General features: G+C 44.6%; 1 protein-coding gene across 2 annotated transcripts in view; it reads left to right on the plus strand.

Annotated features, from left to right (window-relative positions):
- Nucleotides 1-23148, plus strand: part of XPO4 (exportin 4) — a 157693-nt gene that overhangs the window by 123226 nt on the left and 11319 nt on the right. For both annotated transcript variants that reach the window (XM_068266960.1, XM_068266961.1), the window contains exons 10-17: nucleotides 4704-4880; nucleotides 9347-9489; nucleotides 11918-12063; nucleotides 12433-12610; nucleotides 14784-14943; nucleotides 15035-15204; nucleotides 17848-18022; nucleotides 21215-21508. In XM_068266960.1, coding sequence (XP_068123061.1) covers nucleotides 4704-4880; nucleotides 9347-9489; nucleotides 11918-12063; nucleotides 12433-12610; nucleotides 14784-14943; nucleotides 15035-15204; nucleotides 17848-18022; nucleotides 21215-21508 — 1443 coding nt within the window. The remainder of the gene's footprint in view (nucleotides 1-4703; nucleotides 4881-9346; nucleotides 9490-11917; nucleotides 12064-12432; nucleotides 12611-14783; nucleotides 14944-15034; nucleotides 15205-17847; nucleotides 18023-21214; nucleotides 21509-23148) is intronic.

The following is a 23148-nucleotide window of genomic DNA, read 5'->3' on the forward strand; positions in this document are numbered from 1 at the left end:
CTCAGAATTTTTTTTTCAGCCAGGTGGTATGAAATGGTGTCCTGGCATGCTGAGATGGGGAAATACAGGGCCAGTGCTTCCATAGGGGGCAAACTAGTAATTGCCCAGGGCCCCATAGCTTGCTGATGCTGTAAAGCCTTGTACTTCCCGCTAGGAGAGCTCTGCAGAACTCTGCTTAAAGCAAAGAAGGGAGATGAGGAGAGCCGATGACGGCCGGGTGCTCACCAAAATTAGGGCCTGGGGAGAACACTTTAACTAGGGAATGTTGTACTGAATTATACCAGAAGAAAACTGCAGCTTATTACCTCCAGCACATTTACAAAAGGCAAGTTCCAGAATGCACCACTTCAGGGCAGTGGGCGGAGTCTTGTAAATCGTTCCTTTGTAGGCTGTGCATGAACCCAGGCATGCTGTAAGCCAGACCAGTAGATCTATACATGGACTTTCACCATTACCCAGCATAACTCGCCCAGGTAACGGCCAAGGCTAGATTTATTTGGCGACCTTTGAACTGGTGGTACTTGTGCCGCACATGTGCAGTATTACAGTTCTCTGTCCATGCTCCCTGCTTGGTTCATAGGTAGAGCTGTGATACTGCGCATGCTCCACACAAGTACCTCCAGTTTAAAGGTCACCGACTATACCTAGTCACGGCAGCTACCAGAGTTAATGACAGGCAAAAGGAGCTTCTCTGGAGAGAACAGACACATGGGTGTCTACAAACCTACCCACACCTCTATATGGTCGCAGTTTCTCCCCAATAGTTTGCCTCGGTAGACTTTTTAATTTAAAGGACAACTGAAGTGAGAGGTCTATGGAGGCTGCTGTATTTATTTCCTTTTAAGCAATACCAGTTGCCTGGCAGTCCTGCATGTTTATTTGGCTGCAGTAATGTCTGAATTAGACTAGAAGCAAGCATGCAGCTAATCCTTGTCCGATCGAACAATGTCAGAAACGCCTACGGTAATCTGCATATGCTTGTTCAGTGGCTATGGCTAAAAGTATTAGAGGCACAAGATCAGCAGGTTAACCAGGCAACTAGTATTAAAGTGAAGCTGAGATGGTTCACTAGCAATAGTTTATACTTACCTGTTTCTTCCTCCAGCCCCATAAGCACCGGTTTCCCCCATCGCTGTCCTCCTCGGCCCCTCCTTTATACCACTATAACTCCCGGTAATCCCGGCATTCGCAACCTTTCTGCACATGCGCGGCTCAGCTATGCGTGCACTCCATCCCCTGGAGTGTTCTGCGCCAGAATGCTCCAAGGGGTGCGTGGGTGGCTGAGCCACGCATGCGCAGAAGCCCTCAACCGGCGGAGACTGACCGGATTACACAATAAAGTAAAAATAACCGGCAGTGTACAAATCGGATACACTATAAAGTCATTGGGTACCGCTTTCTTTTTTTATAAAGCAGATAATTACCTCAGGAGAGGGAAGGCTCTGGGTCCTAATGAGCCTTCCCTCTCCTCTGCAGGTGCCCTCGTTCAAATCCCCCGCCGTGAGGGACTTTGGAAGTCTTCAGGAGCTGAGTCCTCCCGAAGACAGTTCCATACTGCGCATGCGCGATAGTCGCTAATGCATGCGCAGTATGGAGCGGCCCGTCTTCGGGAATACTCGGGCTCCTGAAGACTTTCCAAAGTCACCTTCGCCGGCGGAAGGAGCAGTATTTGACCAAATACTGCTCCTGGGGACAGCACAGCACTGCAGGCATCAGGAGAGGAGGGGGAAGACTCATTAGGACCCAGAGCCTTCCCTCTCCATAGGTAACTATGTGGTTTCTTTTTTTTATAAAGCAGTTCCCAATGACTTTAAAAGGAAATAAATATGGCAGCCTCCATATACCTAATGCTTCAGTTGTCCTTTAAGGTGTGGATTTTTATGAATATCACACAATTTACCTGAAATCTTTAGACCATAGCTGTAAAGACAGATTGCATGTGGCTCTAGATGAAGTCGCATAACAGCCACGATACTTATCGTGCAGTGTTGCTGCCCTCAATGTACTGCACTGCTGTGATGTTTATCCTTTGGTGGCATGTTTGATAAATGCTCCCGTAAACCCTGATTTTTGTCAGTGGATCCTGATAAAAGCATAGTTGTAAAACAATACAGCACAGGTTGCATCCCCTAAGCAGCCACTTTCTCTGCTTGAGTTATCGCTCTTATGTCTATAAAAAGGGCATGCCTGTGAGGTATAGAAAGCCTCTTTTTATTAAGTGTGTGTGGCTGCGCCGGTCACATCCAGCTGCCGGCTCCCCAGCAGTCCTGCTATATGATCTGTTGACCGAGTCATAGCAGCTTTGAACTTGGGAGTCTAGACCATGGAGATTATAGGGCAAGCACAGAGGATTTAGAGGCTATGAAACGACACCGATATGTTTATATACACACAGCAATATGAGGGGTTGCCTCAGCTTAGCCGCAGTGCGGCCTCCCTTTACAGGTCTGTGTAATTGGAAAGGCATTAAAGGACAACTGAAGCGAGAGGGATATGGAGGCTGCCATATTTATTTCCTTTTAAGCAATACCAGTTGCCGGGCTGTCCTGCTGATCCACTGCCTCTTCTAGTTCAAGCCACAGACCCAGAACAAGCATTAGTAAATCAGGTGTTTCTGACATTGTCAGATCTGACCAGATTAGCTGCGTGCTTGTTGCTGGTGAAGCCCAATAGATCAGCAGGATAGCCAGGCAACTGGTATTGTTTCAAAGGTAATAAATATGGTCGCCTCCATATTCTTCTAACTACAGTTGTCCTTTAAAGGGAACCTGTACTGAGTAAAATTATTTAAAATAAACACATGAGGTAACTTCAAATGAACATTAAATAGTTACCTTGTCATCAGTTCCGCTCAGAAGCTCACCATTTTCTTCTGACAATGATCCCTTCCAGTTCTGACAACATTTTGTCAGAACTAAAATATATCAGTTGCTGTCAGTTACATATCAGTTGCTGTCAGTTATAGCTGAGTGGACAACTGATGTGCCCGGTAATGTTCATGTTTCCCTATGGCTCAAGTGGGCGATGTTACAGTTTAACAGTGTGCTGACCAGGAAGATGTTATGGGGTAATGGCCATTTTCAAAATGGAGGCCGGAGAATTCCCTTGATCACAGTCGACAAACAGGACGCGGGAAAGGAGAAAGACACTGAGGAGTAGACTACATGGAAGGTAAGTATGACTTGTGTATGCTTATTTTGACTTTTCATTTTCAGTTCAGGTTTTCTTTAAAGCAATCTGAGCAGTATCTTTAAAAAAAATTTGTCAAGCAAATGTCCCCCTTTAGGTGCCCATTAATGGTGCTTTTTTTCATCAGATGTGATCTTTTGACACACTTTTTACTATTGAATTGTAAAGAAAAGTATGCAGTGTGGCAAAAAATGATGCAAAACGATTTGATGGTTGATTAAAACAGAAAATGTAATAGATCTGACACTTGGATTTTACAATCTTATCTGAAGAGAGAAAATGCCCATGTTTCCCATCAGCCCTAATTACACCGTTTATGGGAACAATCGACAATCACCTTCCGATTACTTATGATTACAAAAATGGCATCAAAGGATCCTATCTAAAGAAAAAAATTGTATGTTAATGGGCACCTTAAAGAGGAACTCCAGTGAACATTTTTACTGTTGGCAGGTGATGTAGCTGCTGCATGGTTTTTTGGCAGTTGGAAACAGCTGTAAACAGCTATTTCCCACAGTGCGACAAGGTTCACAGACAGGAAACTTCCAGGAGTACCACGGTCCTCAGTTTCTTGTGGGAGGGGTTTCACCACAATATCAGTCATACAGCGCCCCCTGATGGTCTGTTTGAAAAAAGTTATAGATTTCTCATGGAAAAAGGGGGTATTAGCTACTGATTGGGATAAAGTTCAATTCTTGGACGGAGTTTCTCTTTAAGGGAGGTTTACTATGGGAGATAGCTAAAGGAGAAATTTACATACCTGGGGTACTGCTCTGTAGCCACCCTTGTCTACTCGGATGCCTCCACCTTCTCTTTCCCGTGCCACAGAGCCGCAGGTTCCTGCTGGTTATTTGTACTTCTCTGGCCATGCAGTGCATTCCGGGGATGTACAATGCATGCTGGGAGATGTAGTTCCCATTGATGTGATTACATCATTGGGAACTACATGTCCAAGCATGCATCACAGCTGCTGGGGACATAGAAGGGGAGAGAAGGGGGGGGGGGCTACTGATCGGCCTACCTAGGTAAGTAAATGCCTGCTTTATCCCCAAAAGCGCACCGTTTTCGAACCTCCCTTAGGATTCGTTTGAAATTTTGATTTAAAAATAGTACTCTATCTCTTTAAGTGGAGCTGCTTGTTATCACAAGACACTTTTCTTATCTGTGTGACCATTCCATCCAATCTTATTCACTCTAGCTGCTGTATGTGAGAGCCTTACCATATATAGTCAAATGTAAACTACCAGAACTGAAAGTAGAGCTGAAGAACCTACACTTGAGAAACCAGGTAACCCTGTTTGACTCCTCAATAAACAGAGGGGAACTCTACCCTGTGTTTAGCACTCATCCTCGAACTGTCGCCCAAGCGATGGAGACACTATTCCTGTGGGTGACCATCATTTCGAATTCTCTACCAGCCGTTTCTCTCTATAACTGTTATAAATGGTAACAAAGGTGAGATGATGTCTTGCAGTCGTATTGGACTCCTCATTTGCCCATGTTTTTATTTGCAGCTTGACAAAGACGACATGGTGTACATGGAAGCTTACGATAAGCTGCTTGAGTCCTGGCTCACGTTGGTGCAAGATGATAAACATTTCCACAAAGGCTTCTTTACTCCACATGCCGTCCAAGTGTTTAATTCTTATATTCAGTGCCATCTAGCGGCTCCCGATGGTACGCGGAACTTGGTAAGTGTCCTGATAAGGAAAGACGTTGTGTATTCAAGTGTTCTATGGTGATATGCAGAGAGTTTCATAATCTGGCCTCAAGTTGGCCATACACAGGTCTATATGTCCAGCAGAGCTGATCACTCCAATCTGCCTGTGTACTTTTGACCCTGACCTATTTGATTGCTACACCTCTGATTGATTTAGGCATGTTTTTGCAACTGAGAGAGGAATTTGCCACAGTGGTTATCTTTCTTGAGTGGGAAATATAGTAAGTGGTACAATGTTTACTACTCCCTGATCAATTTCTAGCCAGTTGCTTGCTTAAAGGGCACCTGAGGTGAGAAGCATGTGGAGGCTGACTTATTTCTTTCCTTTTAAACAATGCACATTGCCTGGCAATCCTGCTGATCCTCCGCATTTAGCCATAGACCCTGAACAAGCATGCAGATCAAGTGTTCTGACTGAAGTCTGACTGGACTAGCTGCAAGGTTGTTTGTGTGATTCAGACACTACTGCACCCAACTGGTGGTGTTTAATTATTAAAAGCGTTATTTCTGGATTGCAGTCTATTCAGGAAGGCACCACCATATTTAAAAATGGCTCTTCTGTTGAAAAACCGATGACATCAGCCGTTAAAATTACATAAAGTCAAATAGAAAAATGGCTTCAGCGACAGCTCTGCTGTTTCAAGCCTCTTGGCAAACATGGAGGGATACCCCTCCTTCAATGTCAGAATTAGAATACATCAGCCAATCACAATGCGAATGGTAGTGGACAATGACAAAGCGAGTAACATGATGTGAACCTGATGGGGAACTTACCAAGGTGTTGTACTCCCCAATAGAATATACAGTAGCAAAATTTAGGTGTGAATTAAAGCCAGTTTAATAGCCGAGATGGATGCCGCAGAGACCCACGTCTGCATCGCGGCTGCATAAACACGCCTCCTGTGCCATCCAATCATAGAGTGTGGCATCATCTGTGCCCTCCACCAATCGCATCACCTCAACGCCACAGTTTCCGCCCACGTCATCCCTGTAATGAATGACATCACAGCTACACTCACTGTAAAGGTGGCCATACACTGGTCGATTTGCCATCAGATTCGACCAACAGATAGATCCCTCTCTGATCGAATCTGATCAGAGAGGGATCGTATAGCCACCTTACTGCAAACAGATTGTGAATCGATTTCAGCCTGAAACCGATCACAATCTGTGGAGCTGCCGCTGCTGCCCCCTCCCCCTGCATACATTATCTGAGCGTCCAGAGCGGAGAAGAAGACAGCAGAGACCAGGGGACTCGCGCCGGCCGGAGCAGGTAATATATACCCTGTATTACGTCGGCAATACGCTGTATTGCGTCGGTCGTCGGGCATTCTAACGCCACTATCGACGCACTCCCGACCCGCCGGCGATCGAGAAAAATCTTCCGCACGGACGGATCGGCGGGAACGATCGATTTCGGACAAAAATCGATCGTTCTGTCAGCGGTGTGCGCGGCGATTTCACAGCCGATTCGATCACTGTGATCGGATTGGCTGTATATCGGCGGGAAAATTGTTAGGTGTATGGACCCCTTAACAGGTTATGCTATACCTACCAGAGCTGACATGCTTGTGTCTAGCTGTGGTCATAAAATAATGGTGTACTTTAATCGATTGGAGCCTCGTTTTAGCTCATTTTAAGCAACGTTTGTTATAAGACCACCACTTTACATTCTAAGTAATTCTCTTAATCATTTGCCTGTAATCTCTTTTGGCCATATGTCTGTGATAAATGCGTAGTGTCTAGGGAGCAGGCTATCGCCACGGTTGCTGTGTTCCTCTCGTCTGTCCGCAGGATGTCAATGTGTTGGTGCTTGTCACCATAGCACGCTGGCAGACATAGCCTGTCCTGTCTGTAGTTACAGCAAAGCCTGGCCTTCATCATGACATTACGCTTTAATACTGCGGGTATAAAGATGAAACGGTGCAACTGTATATCACAAGCCAGTCCATATTCACCGAGCGCCGCATCATTCATTCTAAATCGGGAAGCAAGGCTGACAATCCCTGGCATACTCCGGCCTTCCTTCAAAGACTTACAAATTCGTTAATTCGTATACATAAGATGCTGAGGGCATTATGCTAATGTCATTGGAGCGACAAGTGTCGCGTATAGGCAGGGGGAGCCCTCCTCTATCAAATAAGTTATTTAGCTCAAAGTAACAAATTAAAGCACAGCTGACATTCCGCAGCTCAACTTGGTTTCAAAGCGGTAGTCAGGGCTTACAAATAGATGTGAAGCTCTCTGCGCTCGGCAGCTGCAGCTTTGAAGTCACCAAAAGAGATGTGTTTGGTGGTTTAGATTAAGGAGAGACAGGAATCCGGGAAGTGTGGCGAGAAGTAGCAGAGTGCGTAGAAGATTTCCTGCCCTGCGCCCGCCTAATGCTCGGGGTGCGCTTTAATTATCACATGGGCTTCACATTCCGCACAAATTAACGTCGGCAGATTTCAGTCATCCCTCGGCCTGTAGAGAATTTAATTAGGATTAGGCTTTTTTCAGTCTCTCAAATCAGGGAGACTTGGAACTCTGTTTAGGTCTTATCGCTGTTTTGTGTCCTTGTTAAGGTCTCCACCCCTTAGTGGAAACAGGAAATTGAGGCACTGAAAAAGTTTGGCCCGCCCCCATAGGGACCCTTACAGATATAATTTATAGGTAAAGCATCCGCTATTGTGCCCTTTTGTTTGTAGCTGCAGTTTACAGGGATGCCCGCTACTTATCAGGCATCTCCTGCAACCAATAAACAATATTTATGGACACCTATGGCAGTACCCAAACCTCCATGGTGCATCTGGTATTATTTTGTTTGGAGGGGCAGTTAAAGGGATACTGTAGGGGGGTCGGGGGAAAATTAGTTGAACTTACCCGGGGCTTCTAATGGTCCCCCGCAGACATCCTGTGTTGGCGCAGCCGCTCACTGATGCTCCGGCCCCGCCTCCGGTTCACTTCTGGAATTTCAGACTTTAAAGTCTGAAAACCACTGCGCCTGCGTTGCCGTGTCCTCACTCCCACTGCTGTCACCAGGAGCGTACTGCGCAGGCCCAGTATGGTCTGTGCCTGCGCAGTATGCTCCTGGTGACATCAGCGGGAGCGAGGACACGGCAACGCAGGCGCAGTGGTTTTCAGACTTTAAAGTCTGAAATTCCAGAATTGAACCGGAGGCGGGGCCGGAGCATCGGGGAGTGGCTGTGTGGGCACAGGATGTCTGCGGGGGACCATTAGAAGCCCCGGGTAAGTTCAACTCATTTTGCCCCGACCCCCCCCCCCCCCCCCCCCCCCCCTACAGTATTCTTTTAAGGTTTGGTGTCAGGAAGGAGGTAATTTTAAGATTAGGCATCAGGAAGGGCGGTTAGGCATTCGCAGGGGAGTGGTTAGGCATCAGAGCGGGGTTGGTTGGGCATTGGCAGAAGGGTGGTAAGGGTTAGGCATTGGCAGTGGGGTGGTTGGGCATCAGTCAGGGGGTGGTTAGGCATGGAATAATTAGTAAGGAATTGGCAGGGGGTATTAAAGGTCAGGAATCGACGGGGTTGTTAGGGTTAGGCGTGGAGGGGGGGGGGGGGGGGGGGGGGTTGTAATAACGTCAGTGTGCATTATGCAAAGGGTTGCCAACAAGTTTGTGAATTAGTGGCTGTTTGATTAAAAAAGTTGAATGGATGTTGCATTAAATTTTCAAAGTACACCTGAATTGAAAGGCATATGGAGACTGACATATTATTTATTTATGTTTAAACAATTCCAGTTGCCTGGCAGTCCTGCTGCCCATAATGCTGGGCATAGATGGGTCGACACCACCTTATCAATCGAGCCGCTGATGGCTTGATTGATATCAGACAGGTCCGATGAGCCACCGGATCGATTCCCCGCTCGATCCCCACGGGCGGACAATACCGGCGAATCGAGCGGAAGATAAGGCGCGCCCGCGGGGAAGCGGCGGGAGCCGATCCATCGGCTAATCGAGCCGCCAGGTCGACTCGTCTATGCCCTTTTAGCCACAGGCCCTGAACAATCGTGCAGGTCAGATGTTTCTGACTAAACACTAACTGGATTACCTGCATGCTTGTTTGAGGTGTGACTCGGATGCTACTGACCAGAGATCAGCAAGTCAGCCAGGCAACTGGCATTGTTGAAAAGAAAATACATTTGGCAGCCTCCATATCCCTCTCAATTCAGGTTTCCTTTACTCAAATAATAATGAATACAAGATGGGCTTTTTTTTTTTCCTTACTGACAGGTTACATGACTGAAATTACACAAGGTTAGTGACCTAAGCGTTTCAATGTATCCCTGGTGGGGACTGTAATCGGTCACTAAATTCTAGTAGATGTCTAATTCTAGTTTCTAACCATCCAGCTCATGTGCCAGATCATGTCAGTTTTGGGAGAATTTGTTGAATTTTCTCTCTCCTCCTATTTCTCATTTGCGCTTTGCTCTTTTTCTCAGACTGCCAACGGTGTGGCCTCCCGGGAGGAGGAAGAAATAAATGAAATTCAGGAAGACGACCGGGACTTATTCTCTGATCAGCTGGCTAGTGTGGGCATGTTGGGGAGGATAGCGGCAGAGCACTGTATACCCCTGCTGACAAGGTATGTTCCTTCCCCTGGACACAGTTTGACTGGCGGTGTGTCATACAGTGCAGCAAACATGTTTACTGATTGACTATGAGAAAATTGATACCGCCAAATTAATTTGAAGCTAACATTTCATTATTGTGGGTTAGACAGCTAAACACAGGGCCTGCTACGCTATGAAGAGTGTAAGGCCCAAAACGTAATTTTTACCTTGCGCTGGAGATACCCGCTTTGCCCTGTATCTGTGCCAGAGTGCGGCAATAGGATAACTGAACTGTGTCCCCGTTGGCAGGAGCAGGGATAGAAGCATACCTTGTGCACTCGAAACCCCGCTGTGTTGGGTGTCTGTGTCCACCCCCCGGCCAAAACATGATGTGGAGCATGTAGCAATAGGACGGCTGACCTGTTTCCCCCCCATTGTGGCAGGAGCAGAGCGGAGAGCAACAGCATCACGTGCATCGCCAGGGATCCCCGTGCCTCTCTGATGGGCTGGCTGTGTCTCATCTGACGCCATCTAGTGGCGTCTTGAGCCACAATGACAGAGACACACGGAGAAACTAAAGAGGGATCCTCGGCACTCCAAGTGACGTTATTGCGCGCTCCACTCTGCTCCACCGCAACCATCACAACGGGACACAGCCGGGCACAGACACCGAATACAGCAGGGATCCCCAGTGCACATGGCATGCCTCTATCTCTGCTTCTGCTGCAACAGGGATGCAGGTCAGTCATCCTATTGCCCCACACTTCACACCATGTTTCAAGGGCAGACACAGGGCACAGCGGGGATCCACAGCACTGCATGGCATGCTTCTCTACCCACTCTGTAGCCACATGGGACACGGGTCAGTTGTCTTATTGACACACACTCCACACCCCACACCATGTTGTGGGGGGAGGGGTGGGCTGCCTGGCACAGACACAGAACACAGTGGGGGTACCAATGCTGCACGGCATGCTTCTCTCACTATTTACCCTGTCCTGATTAAGTTGAAAAGCTGCAGAAAGATTAGCTAGGAGATCAAAATCAATACTTCACCAAACAGGCATTGACTGATTAAAAGCTGCTGCCCTCTCTATGTATCAGGAGGATCTTTACTGCCTGAGCCTGCTTTATAACCTTGCCTTATGGCATCTGTGCCCCTGCTATTTACATCATCTGGCTATTTATACTGTGCCCACTGACTATTTACCCTATACTGGGGAGGGGGCTATACTGGGGAGGGGGCTTATATGCGAGTCAATGCCTTTTTCCTGATTTCTGTTTTATTTTATTTTATTTTAGAAGAATTCGCTCCTTTATTTAAGCGTTTATCAGATATGTAGTAACATCACACTCCTCCCTTATGGGTTGGAGAAATGAGGGGGTTGGGTTTTTTATTTTAATACTGCTGAACTACAGCAGCTCGGGGTGACCCAATACCACTATCAAAGTATAGGGGACTAAAAGAGACCAAAAAGCCCTCCTACTAAAACACAATGCTTGGTGTGGTTTGCTTTCTTAAAACAGAAGCAATATGCGATAATTCAGCTTTAAAGGAGTCGTCGGGTTTTAAGAACAATAAGGGCTACTTACCCGGGGCTTCCTCCAGCCCCAAGCTCCCCAGCATGTCCCTCGCTGCAGCTTTGCCGTCAGCCGTTTGCCGCCGCTGCCTCCCGGTCCCCGGCGATGACGTAGGCCTGTGCTGCGCCTGCGCGAGCGGCACTGTCAATCACCGCCACGTGGACCGGAGCGTACTGTTTGAAAGTCTTAGTGTGAAAGTAATAGACTTTCAAACAACAAGTCGTTTGTACACCTGTACGGACCTAACTGTCATTTGAACGAGAGTTAGTCCACGGGTCCGCCAAGTGGATCAGTCAAAACTGCTGCTATCAGTCTAACAATCGCTTGTACACACGCCAAACTGTCGTTCAAATGACCGGTTTGAACGACAAGTCGAACGACAAGTCGTTCAGAAATATCAGACGTGTGTACTTAACTCTACCCATTTTGCACAGCACACAATGAAACATGTTTGAATAAATTCACTTTTCTGTGTTTATTTAGGCAGATTAATATGTCTAATTAGTTCTTTTTAGAAACTGTGAGTAGAGTGCAGAAGCGCTGCCAAGGCAGCTCTCCATATAGTAAACACTGAGGCTTGTGCAAATGTGAAACCAAGTAAAACTTCAGATTTTGTTTTTGTTTTTTTTAGGATTGTTATAAACTGTAATACAGATTTTTTTTTTTTTCCCAGAAAGGTTATCATGCTGTGGCTAAACTTTTGGAACAAAGAGGAATATCTGAGTTTAGCTCACAGCTTTCTACATAATCTCCTGCAGGGGGTGGGTGATCACAAAGGTTACTGTAATGCAGAGGGTATAAGACCCAGTGAAGTAGCAGTGTTTTACTCACATTAAGCATACATGCCTTATTTAGAATGCAGAATTCTTTGTCTTTCAGCTTGTTGGAGGACAGAGTGACGAGACTTCATGGGCAGCTACAGCGGCATCAGCAGCATTTACTGGCCTCGCCGGGGTCAGGCTCATCAGATAATAAAGTGCTGGATGACCTGTACGAGGACATTCATTGGTTAATTTTAGTTACAGGTAAGGAAATATGCTTTCCTGCTGTTCCAAAGTGATGTTTGTTCTGCAGAGACCTGAGGTTGTCCTCAGAGAGTGTCACTGGTGTCATGCAGCCAAGTCACCCCATAGGTCGGGCTCCAGACGGGGTTAGTCTGGGAACTTCTAGGAAGAGTTCACATGTGAGGTCAAATTAGTTTACACCATCTCAGCTCCTGTGTATCTTGTTTCATTAGAGCAGTGTGAAGTGTGAACTGCCACAGCCTGCAGTCCTGTGTGTTTGCTTCACACAAGTCCCCCCCCCCCCCCCCCTGAGCTGCCAAGTAATCCCAAGCTTCCCAAGTTACGCTCGAAAGATCTCTTCACTCCTGTCTATCCATTTTATTTGTGCAGGCTACCTCTTAGCGGACGATGCTCAGGGTGAGACTCCATTAATACCTCCAGAAATAATGGAGTACTCAATTAAACAATCAAACGACGTAGACATCAACACAACGCTGCAGATCCTTGGATCTCCTGGAGAGAAGGCGTCCTCTATTCCAGGATGTAACAGGACGGACTCTGTGATCAGGTCAGTCTAATGAGCTGTAAAGTAGAAATCTGGGAGCACCAAAAACTAAACACATATAAATGCAACAACGGGGTTTGTAGGAGACCGTAAAAAATAAAATAAAACAAGTAACACTGTGTATCGCATATAACTGTTCTGCCTTTGCTGTCAAATATGTTCATTCAGTTAAATTTTATATGTCGTACCTCACTTAAACCACTTCTGGTTCTTCGACATGACTCATGTCCAAATTTGTTTCCCTAAAGATTCCAAGGTGCAAGAGTCACGTCCTGCATTTAATAATAATATACTTTGTAAAGCACTGTAGAATATGTCGGCGCTATATAAATACTAAATAATTTTACTCCCAAATTTAAAATTTTGGTAACTACTTAGTTACATAAAAGAACATTTATAAGCATTCCCAGTGTATAAAATTGTTAATTTTAACTGCAGAGAGCAGTACAGGCTTGCTTACCTATGGTCATCGGCAAATGTAATCATTACAGGCTGACGCTCTCCATATGTCTTCACTATGCCTCCCTCCCTCTGCTGAATAAACACATTGCCCTGGCTACAGCTGAGTCAGCAGAGGGAGGTGGGCAGAGTGAAAAAACAGGCATAGGGAGATTCTTGCCTTTGCCGATGACCAGAGATTAGCAAACCTCTACTGCTCACTGCAGTGAAAATACACATTTACACAAACAGGGAATACTTTCAAATGTTCTTTTATTTAATTAAGAGTAGTTGCTGACATTTTAGTTCTGGGAGTATAACCCCACTTAAATACAAGACAAGACAAATAACATTTATATCGCGCTTTTCTCCTGGTGAACTCAAAGCGCCAGAGCTGCAGCCACTAGGACGCGCTCTATAGGCAGTAGACTTGCCTAAGGTCCCCTACTGAATAGGTGCTGGCTTACTGAACATGGAGAGCCGTGATTCGAACCCTGGTCTCCTGCGTCAGAGGCAGAGCCCTTAACCATTACACTATCCAGCCACTGAATACAATATAGCCAATTGTGGATATTGTTGATAGGATTCAAATAATCTGAAGTATGTACATATTATCTCCGCACTGGATCTTTCACTTCTTACTAATAAGCCACTTTCTAGCTTTTGCTTTATGGTTTAAGTTTTTTCAATAAAGAGCATTTTTAGTGAGAAGTACCGGATCCAGTGTGGAGATTGGATTTCCTGAACCGTGAAGGCACACAGATTCTGGTCCGCTACACACTCACGACGCCAAGTCCTTTGTGTGCAGCTTACCATTACTGGGGAGACTGTAGATTTTATTGAAGTGTCAGACTTTAGTTCGGGTGTGGGGGAAAAATAGCATTTTTCCTTTTAAGTTCCTTTATGATTTTTTTCTTTGCTTGTTTAGGCAGTGGGTACCGGTATTCAAGTAGCTTAGAAAGGGGTTACAATTACTTTGGGTATTTAATGCTGTGTTCCTGTATCAAAATATTTCCTTCATGTCCTGTATTGATAGGAAGGGGGTAAATCTATCCAATGGTGACACAGATGAAAGCGAGCGAATAATTTTCTGTTGGGAATACCCTGTTTCCCCGAAATTTAAGACATCCCTCGAAAGTAAGCCCTAGCAAAAATTTTGAGCATGCTCAAAATATAAACACTATCCTGAAATATTGTGATATTACTGGAGCCAATGGTATCTTGGGTTGGGGCTATGGCTCCATCATTGGGCCAATCACTGCACTCGCTACTACTCAGTGAGTGCAGTGATTGGCCCAATAATGGAGCCATGGTCCCGCCTGCGAGACCATTGGCTCCAGTAGAAACACTAGTTGCTGTACTTCTTTCCCATAGGCTGGGGAAGAAGCTCTGGGACACCGCAGCATGGAACTTGGGGGTAAGAAGAGTATCCAGGGAGACAGTGGAGGACATGGGGGAGATACGGGAACAGAGGGGTGCACTAAAGGTACAAGGGGGATAGAGGCACACAAGAGGTAGATCCAGCAGAGGACGAGGCGGTCACAGTGGGAAAGACAGGAGGACACACAGCACAGGAACTGTCTTATTTTCAGGGAAACACGAATATTTTTGTAACGTTTAAGATTCATGTTAAAACAGTGTAGGCATTAGAGATGCAGTAAGTGGCTCGATGGTTTGGATTGTTTAGGGATGTGTGGCCTATTTAATCATTTTACTGTTCTAAATGTTTACAATTCAGGTTACTCTCCGCCGTCTTGAGAGCCTCAGAAGTAGAATCCCGCGCCACTAGAGCAAACTTAACGCACCTCTTGAGTCCTCAGATGGGGAAGGACATTGTGTGGTTCCTGAAACGGTGGGCGAAGACGTATCTTCTCGTAGATGAAAAATTGTATGACCAGGTAAAGAGCGCACTGTAGTATCTGTATATGATATTGCCTGCTGAGGGCTAACCTTGCACTAATGACCTTCTCTGCACATTGTGTCTTGTAGATAAGCTTACCTTTAAATACAGCTTTCGGAGCTGACACAGAAGGATCCCAGTGGATCATTGGGTATCTGCTGGAAAAAGTGATCAGCAATCTGTCAGTGTGGAGCTCTGAGCAGGAGCTGGCCAACGACACTGTGCAGTTACTGGTAGCGTTGGTGGAAAGGAGAGAACGGTAAGTAACGGGAGGCTATCAATGCTATACCTTTTATTACTGGCACATGATTGTCTATCTACATAAGGATGAGGAAATGTATGGAGACCCATAGATGTGCCTTATGGTGGCCATACATGGTACAATTTTTTTTCATCCAATCTTACCATTTGTAGTATAAGGGTAAAGTAAGTGAATATACTCAAAGGATAATTTAGGCAGTTCCCTTGTATTACATAGAAATGGTAAGATTGGATGAAAATAATTGTACAATGTATGGGCACCATTAGAATTGACTCAAAATGCCAAGCAGCCTTCTAACTCTTAGATCAGGCTTTCTCAACCAGGGTTCCTTGAGTACTCTGCAGGGGTTCCTTGGCATTTTCCCCCATCGTGGGGGAAGTATAATAGAGCACATTATAATAGGTGATACTTCAACAAAAAGCACTAAATTGGGGGTTAGGAGACAGTATAATGAGTGGCAGTGTAATATGGGGTAGTGAAATAAACAGCCACACATACTTTTAAAGACCATGCCTCCTCCAGAATAAATGCGGGGGTTCCTCGAGATCAAAAAATTGTTTGCAGGGGTTCCCTGATATCCCAAAGTTATTTGCAGGGTTCCTCCAGGGTAGAAAGGTTGAGAAAAGCTGTCCTAGATGAATGGGAAAGGTGCTGAAGCTTCAGAAATGCGCAGTTCTGCCTACCCTCCATCTTCTTAACCATCTTAGCGATATGGACGAGCTCAGCTTGTCCATGACCGCTAGATGGCGCCGCTCAGGCCCTGCTGGGCCGATTTTAACAATTTTTTTAAAAAAACACGCAGCTAGCAAAGTGCTAGCTGCGTGTGGGGAACGATCGCCGCCGATGCACCACTACCCATCGCGTAAGGGCCCCCCTCCCGAGATCCCTGCGCAGCGTGGCCAATCAGTGCCAGACAGCGCTGCGGAGTGGATTGGGACTCCCGATGACGTCACAACGTCGGTGACGTCATCACGATCGTTACCATGACGACGGGAGAAGAAACGGGATTTCCGGATGGGCTAATGCTCCGGAAGCGATCGGAAAGGTGAGTACGATGCCTCAGGTAGGGGGGGGGGGGGGAATAATGTAGCTATCGCTAGGCTGGCTACATGGTTTAAAAATTATTTAAATAAATACTGCTCCTACATAAGTACTTGGGTATCTATTCTGGCTGTCTAGCAATGGTCCCAGGCTCTATCATGAGTTCATATATGGTTTCCATATGTGCTGAAAGTGTACACAAGTTTAGTCTCGGATTCCAAAACACATACTTACCTACGATTAGGGAAGCTTCTGGATCCTATAGAGACTCCCAATACCCTTCTGCTGTCCCCCATTGTCTAGCGCAGACCTCGCAAAGGTTACCAATAAGGGCTTGTTGGTAATCACATTGGGGCTGTGCTGCTCTTCTGGCACAAGCACGGCGGTATTGCTGTCTGTGAAGCTCATTGCATTGTGGGAAACATCAGCTTTTTCCAACTGCCAAGCAAGCTGTATCTCCCTCTGTGCATAGAACTCTCAGTAGCAAACATTTGATACAGATCACCTGGCAGAACTTAAGCTGTCCCCACCAGTGAGAAGTCTCAGAATGTAAATCAGGGAGAGGAAGGATTTTACAATGCGCAAACACTGACTAATCTACAAATAAACATTGTAAAAAATAAGCAATTTAATCCTTTATTTTCACTGCAGTTCCTCTTTAAATATGGAGCAATCTATTAGTTTTATGGCATGGTTCTTTTTATTTCCGAGTGTTATATGTATTCTGTCTAATTTTTTAGATGTATTGATAATTTATAGTTTTATACTAATGAATGACCTATGAGTCATATTTTATATTCTCCCAAAAAACAGACCTATCCCCTTAAATCTCCCGCAGACCTGCTCAAAGGTTCTTTACAAAACAATATTGGGAGGTGGGGAATCCTAATTACCAGTAATTGTAGTAAGTGGTGCGACCCATTTTGCGATCTTCTTATGACGTAGTATATCCTGAATAATTGACTGCATTCTACTTTAGGTCTGTAGGTCAGGTAGTTACAGTTCCTTTTTAAATACCTGTTTATCTTTACAGACACATTTAGTATGCATTAAAGTGGTCTGAAACCCTGCCATATCATTCAATAAAAAATGTGTTTTTCTACTTTTTATTACTCATACAGTTATCATATTTGCTTTTGTGCACAAGTAATATTGTCTGTTTACAAATTACAAGTTCCCAAAGTGTAGTTTATCTTGCCCTGAAAGCTGCCATTGCATTTTATTCCAACTGCTGTTTATTATATATTAAAATCTTCTAATGAGCTGTTCTGAACTGAGTGTGTGTGCCTGTAGCTGAGACAGCTTTTCAGAGTTTTTTTTACTTGTTACACACAAATGTATCAACATTGGAATGCAAACAAATATTGTTATCTCCAGTCTGGATGCAGATGTAAAGCTGAATAGCCTTTTGATAGCAGGACAAAGTGCTGTGTTTAACCATTTCAGTGATGTTCTGCTACAATTTTTTTCTGGAATAGTAGCTTTGAAGCAGTAAGGAGCAAAGTAGAAATGCTGACTTTCAGACCACTTTAAGGTTTTTATTGTATGCACTTATTGAAGCTGGGACATGTCGGTGACTCTGGAGTTTCTGCTTTGCAGGGCCAATGTGGTCATCCAGTGTGAGAACTGGTGGAATTTGGCCAAGCAGTTTGCACGGAGGAGTCCTCCCCTTCACTTCCTGTCCAGCTCTGTACAGAGGACGCTGATGAAGGCCCTGGTACTCGGAGGATTCGCACACATGGACTCTGAAACAAAACAGCAGTACTGGACTGAGGTGAGAGAATATACAGCTAGTACGTTCAAGAAGACTGAAAGAGAACCTGTCTAGTCACCTTTTAGGAATGCTAAGGCTGCTTTTGTTGACATCTTCTTGTTTTTTTTTTTTTGTTCTTGGATGTTATATCCATCCTATTGCTTTGCTTTTTTTTAAAGGGAGTCACTAAAGATAAACTAGCTTGCAAGTTAACATGAATAACTTCGCTAGCTTGCACTATATTACTAAGTGAAGTTTACGTTATGATGATGGCTACCAGGATAATAGCAACTTTTAAATGAATGTACAGCTTTTTTATTTCTGACATTTTCACTAAAGACAGCGGTGTGCAAAAATGTAGCCAACGACAGGCATTTTGCCCGATCTGTCCGGCGAATCAACTCAAACGTTAGTTGGGTAGAGATAGTGCAGTCGTTAAAATGACATTGTTCTAGTGAATGTGGACTAGGGATGGCATTGCTTAGAACTCGTGAAGAAGCCTGTGATCAGTTTGATCAGCTGATTTGTAAGGTCCTGATTTGCTATGATGACTTGCACAGGACAGAAGGTAAACCTGTAGAAATGCGCCCTATGTGTATTTAGAGAGTTTAGCCAGTCTAATTCCCCCCCCCCCTTTCATCTGTTACTAATAGCAAGTGTAATTTGATCTCATCCCTGTGTCACATGACTGCCAATGGCAGAGATAACAGATACGCTCATTTGAAAGCACAGGCTGTAAACAGTATGTATGCTTCCATGAATCAGGAAGTAGATTCATACAGTGTTAGACCAAGCACTCCAATGGAGATAGGAGTGTGCTAAAGCCGATCTGACCCTGATGCCCAAGGGTCGCCGATTCAAGAAACCAAGATCAGCAGCACCACTCTTGGAAGAAATCGCTCTTTATTCAGACACATAATTAAAATCACATGCCAAAAAATGGGCTTAGACGCAGCTACAGCCTGCTGTTTCGAATGATTCTTTGGCAAGCTCAGGAAGTAGAAACGCAACTGTAAATTAATCTCTCAGCTTTGTCAGCTCAGGCATCTCCTCTGCCACGGCAGAACAGCTAACTTGTAAACACAGGATGTTAATATGTCTGCTTCCATGGAAGCAGGAAGTAGACAAACTGCAGATTTATTACAAGATTTGTATCAGCAGTAACAAAGAAATGTTTTTTGTTTAAAGGTTATTATGCTGTTTATCTTTTAGAGCAGAGAGGAGTTCAGGTCCACTTTAACACATAATCATGACCAGCAAATCAGAACCTTACACATCTATCAGCTGATCAAATTGATCACATGCTTCTAGAGGAGTTCTCCTAAGCCTTGCCATCCCTATAGTGGACATGTGCATATTGTCACTGCTTGTGCACATAGTACTTAAATGAGTTGGTTCGTTTGCAACATTGGTGTGCGGAAATAACTTGTTTCAACGACGTCATTGGTAAAGTCTGATACAAAAAATATGCAGCATTTATATTTGGGGCTTCCTTCAGCCCCATTTGGGCCATGGGCTCCCTCGCCGGGCCGCTCTGATCCTCTGCTAGCCAGCCCGGTCTCTCTTACATCAGCAGAGGAATATGTGCATCAAACACCAAGTAAAAACCTGATATATTTGGCTTTGCAAATATGACCTAATTGGCTTAATCACGAGGCCCATGCTTCACTCCCTTTGTGTTGCTCCCGAGTCATGCTCATATGGCAGAGTGTAATGACACACATGGACGTAAGATAGGTGCCTTTTTTGGGGCACCTTCAGGACCACAGGTTTTATCCCTTTCAGGACCAGAGCAATTTTCACATCACACTACTCCCATTCATTTGCCAATAACTTTATTGCTACTTAACGCACTGAAATGATCTATATATTTTTTTTTTGCGGGACAAACTAGTCTTTCTTTGGGCAGTACTTTTTGCTAAGAATTATTTTACTTATATGCATTTTGCAAGGAAGAAGTAGAAAAAAATGAAAAAAATTCACCATTTCTCAGCTTTCAGCCATTGTTTAGAAATAAAATGTGCTATTGATGATGAAATAGACACATTTTGTTTGCCCATTTGTCCCGGTTATTACAACAATTAAATTGTGTCCCTAGTACAATGAATGGCAATAATATTTTTGGGGGAAATAAAGGTGTCTATTTTTCCGTTTAGTGGCTTTTTTATATTATAATAATAAATCCAAGCCGTTATTAACAAAAGCCACAGTAATATACTCTCTTGACATACATATTTAAAAATTCCCTAAGGTACCTGTTTATATATTTTATTTTATTTTAAATGGTGTAGTTTTTTTTTTTTTTTTTTTTTTTTTTTTTTACAAGTGTTTTATTTTGATAACTATGGGGTAGGGGAGGAAGGGGTTAAAAATAATAAAAACACAATTTAATTCTTCTATGAATTAGTTTATTAGGGTGCATTTGGATGTATTTTTACTTTTTGGCCACAAGATGGTGCTAGACTAAGTTCTGTGTTGAGTAAATATAACAGGAACCAAATGTTTACATATGTTTCTGTCTGATTTCTGTTACTCAGAGCTGCAGGAAGCTGTGAGTCATCCAAGACACAATGATCGGGGATGGAAAGAGCTGTTATCCATTCCCCGATCACAGAGGGACAGGATAGCTGCGATTGCGGAGGGGAGACAAGCAGTAATCGTGAGCAGCGTCAGTAAATAAAAGGTACGCTTATCTACTCCCCTGTGGCTGAAGTGAAGTTCTGCGGGGAGTAGATAAGTGTACCAAGGGTCCCCAAGTGGTTAAGCCTATTAGGCCAAATTTGCAAAGCCAGATATATCGGGTTCTAACTTGTGGTTTGATGCACACATTCCTCTGCTGCGGTCTCTTTCTTGAGTTGTACCCCAGTCGACCCATACTGCGCAGGCGCAGCTTGGCAGCGAGCACCCCCATTGCACTCTCGTCACTGAAGGAAGGCCCGGGTAACTATAAATGCTTTTCATTTTTTCGTTTCAAGTTTCAGGGATTACATAAAAATTGCTGTGTAAATAGCAGAGTGATTTATGTTACTGCAATGCACAAATCCGACCATATAGTGAACAGAACCTTAGTATAAACAGTGAGGGGTGGCAGCCTTGTTTCTTAATATAAGGTTACAATCATCAATGCAGTTGCATCCGGTTTATGGAGTAGACATGGTAAATCTGCCCATGTTTGTAGACAACGTGGCTGATATTTTGCCGTTTGTCTGACAGGTGCTACAGCCTCTTCAGCAGAGGTTTTTGAATGTGATAAATCAAGAAAACTTCCAGCAAATTTGCCAAGAAGAGGAGGTGAAGCAGGAAATCACCGCCACGCTGGAGGCCCTCTGCGGCATTGCGGAGGCCACGCAGATTGACAACGTGGCCATCCTCTTCAACTTTCTTATGGACTTTTTAACGAATTGTATCGGTTTAATGGAAGTCTACAAAAATACTCCAGAGACTGTGAACCTAATCATAGAAGTTTTTGTAGAAGTTGCACATAAGCAGATTTGTTACCTTGGAGAGGTGAGTAATGCATTTTATTCATTCTGTTGTATATGTGGTGCAGTAACAAATGTCACAGCACCATCCTTTTTGTATAGTGCCCCCTGTGGTCCCCCGGTCTACACAGTCGAAATCTTCGACGGGTATAGAGCATCGAATATGGGTGGGGAGGAAGTGGCTGTTCTCCTCATACTCCCTATCACTGCTTCTTCCCTCCTGACAGCTCTTCCTGTTCAGCTACAATATCCACTTGTATATGCTGGGATCTTCACAGCAATGTCTGTGACCTGGAAGTACTTCCAGCATGCTGTGAAGAAGCCGGCATTTACAAAAAGGATACTCTGGCGGAACGGGAGAGCTGACAGGACGGAAGAAGAGGCGATGGGAAGACTGAGTAAGCGAGTTATGTGACAGCTTTTTTTTTTTTGGCTATTAAAATACACCTCAGGAGTACTTTAATGTAAATCATGGTGCTCTGTTCCCACTAGTACACATGGTAGTCAAACTGCTGAGTGCTTTGCAATCTGTTTGCGCTGCATTAGCATTTTTAGAAACGCACTCATGTTGAGTCGCATTAAAATTGTACCAAAATTGCAATTTATTTTTTTTTTTTACCGCAATTTTAATCGGAGTGGGTTTTTAAAAAAAGCAAACGCAGCGCAGACAGATTGCAAAGCAATGTGGGTCGCCCTCAGACTAGTTCAGTCTAGCGTGTGTACAAAGAATTAGGTCTTCATGCTGCTGTTGTCACAAAACGCTTCCATAGCCTAACCTCTTATAATCAACTTTAATGTTAAATTAATTAAAATGTTAAATTAATGTGTGCATTATATGAGAAGGATACAGAAAGCCCTGATTTTTTTTTTATCCTACTAATAAGCAGTTAAAGAAAATCTGTATTAAAAAATTTATGCCCCTGGGGGTACTCACTTCGGGAGGGGGAAGCCTTTGGATCCTATCGAGGCTTCCCCCGTCGGTCTCGCTGCGGGACCAGTAACGGCAAGCATGTAAATATTTACCTTTCCGGCTCCAGCGCAGGCGCAGTTGCCACTCTGGTCCCCGAAATAGACGGAAGTAGCTGATTCCAGTCGGGTCCACTCTACTGCGCAGGCGTAAGATGCCAGCTGAGTAGAGCGGACTCGACTGGAATTATTTTTTTCCGTGCTGAGAGCTGCAACAGCGCCCCCGCTGGAGCCAGGGAAGGTAAATATATCAAGGCTTGTCGCGGGACACTTCGGGGGAACCGGTGCTGGATTGCCTGCAGCTACAGGGATGGGGGAAGCCTCATTGTTACCCTGAGGCTTCCCCTCCTGAGGTAAGTACCCCCCAGGGGGCTTTTTTTTTTTATTTTTTATTACAGAGTCTCTTTAACAGGACAGAAATGGGGATAATCAATGAGATGCAAATATTTGACTTCATGCAGGTTTATGCAGTTTGAAAATTGGACCAATCATGTCCCACCAAGGCTTAAATTGATTGGTCCATTTTCAAGCTGCATACTGAGTTTGCATAATCCTCCATGAAGATGGAAATATTTGCATCTCATTTGTTATCCCTAGACAGGAACCCTTTCCATGGCATGTATAAATGTATTATAGCTGTGTTATGACAGATGGGCTGTGTCAAGGTAACTGGGTTCCTTTCCTTTATCAGCTTCACAT

This window comes from Hyperolius riggenbachi, chromosome 2 (assembly GCF_040937935.1).
Source record: "Hyperolius riggenbachi isolate aHypRig1 chromosome 2, aHypRig1.pri, whole genome shotgun sequence".
Lineage (NCBI taxonomy): Eukaryota > Metazoa > Chordata > Amphibia > Anura > Hyperoliidae > Hyperolius > Hyperolius riggenbachi.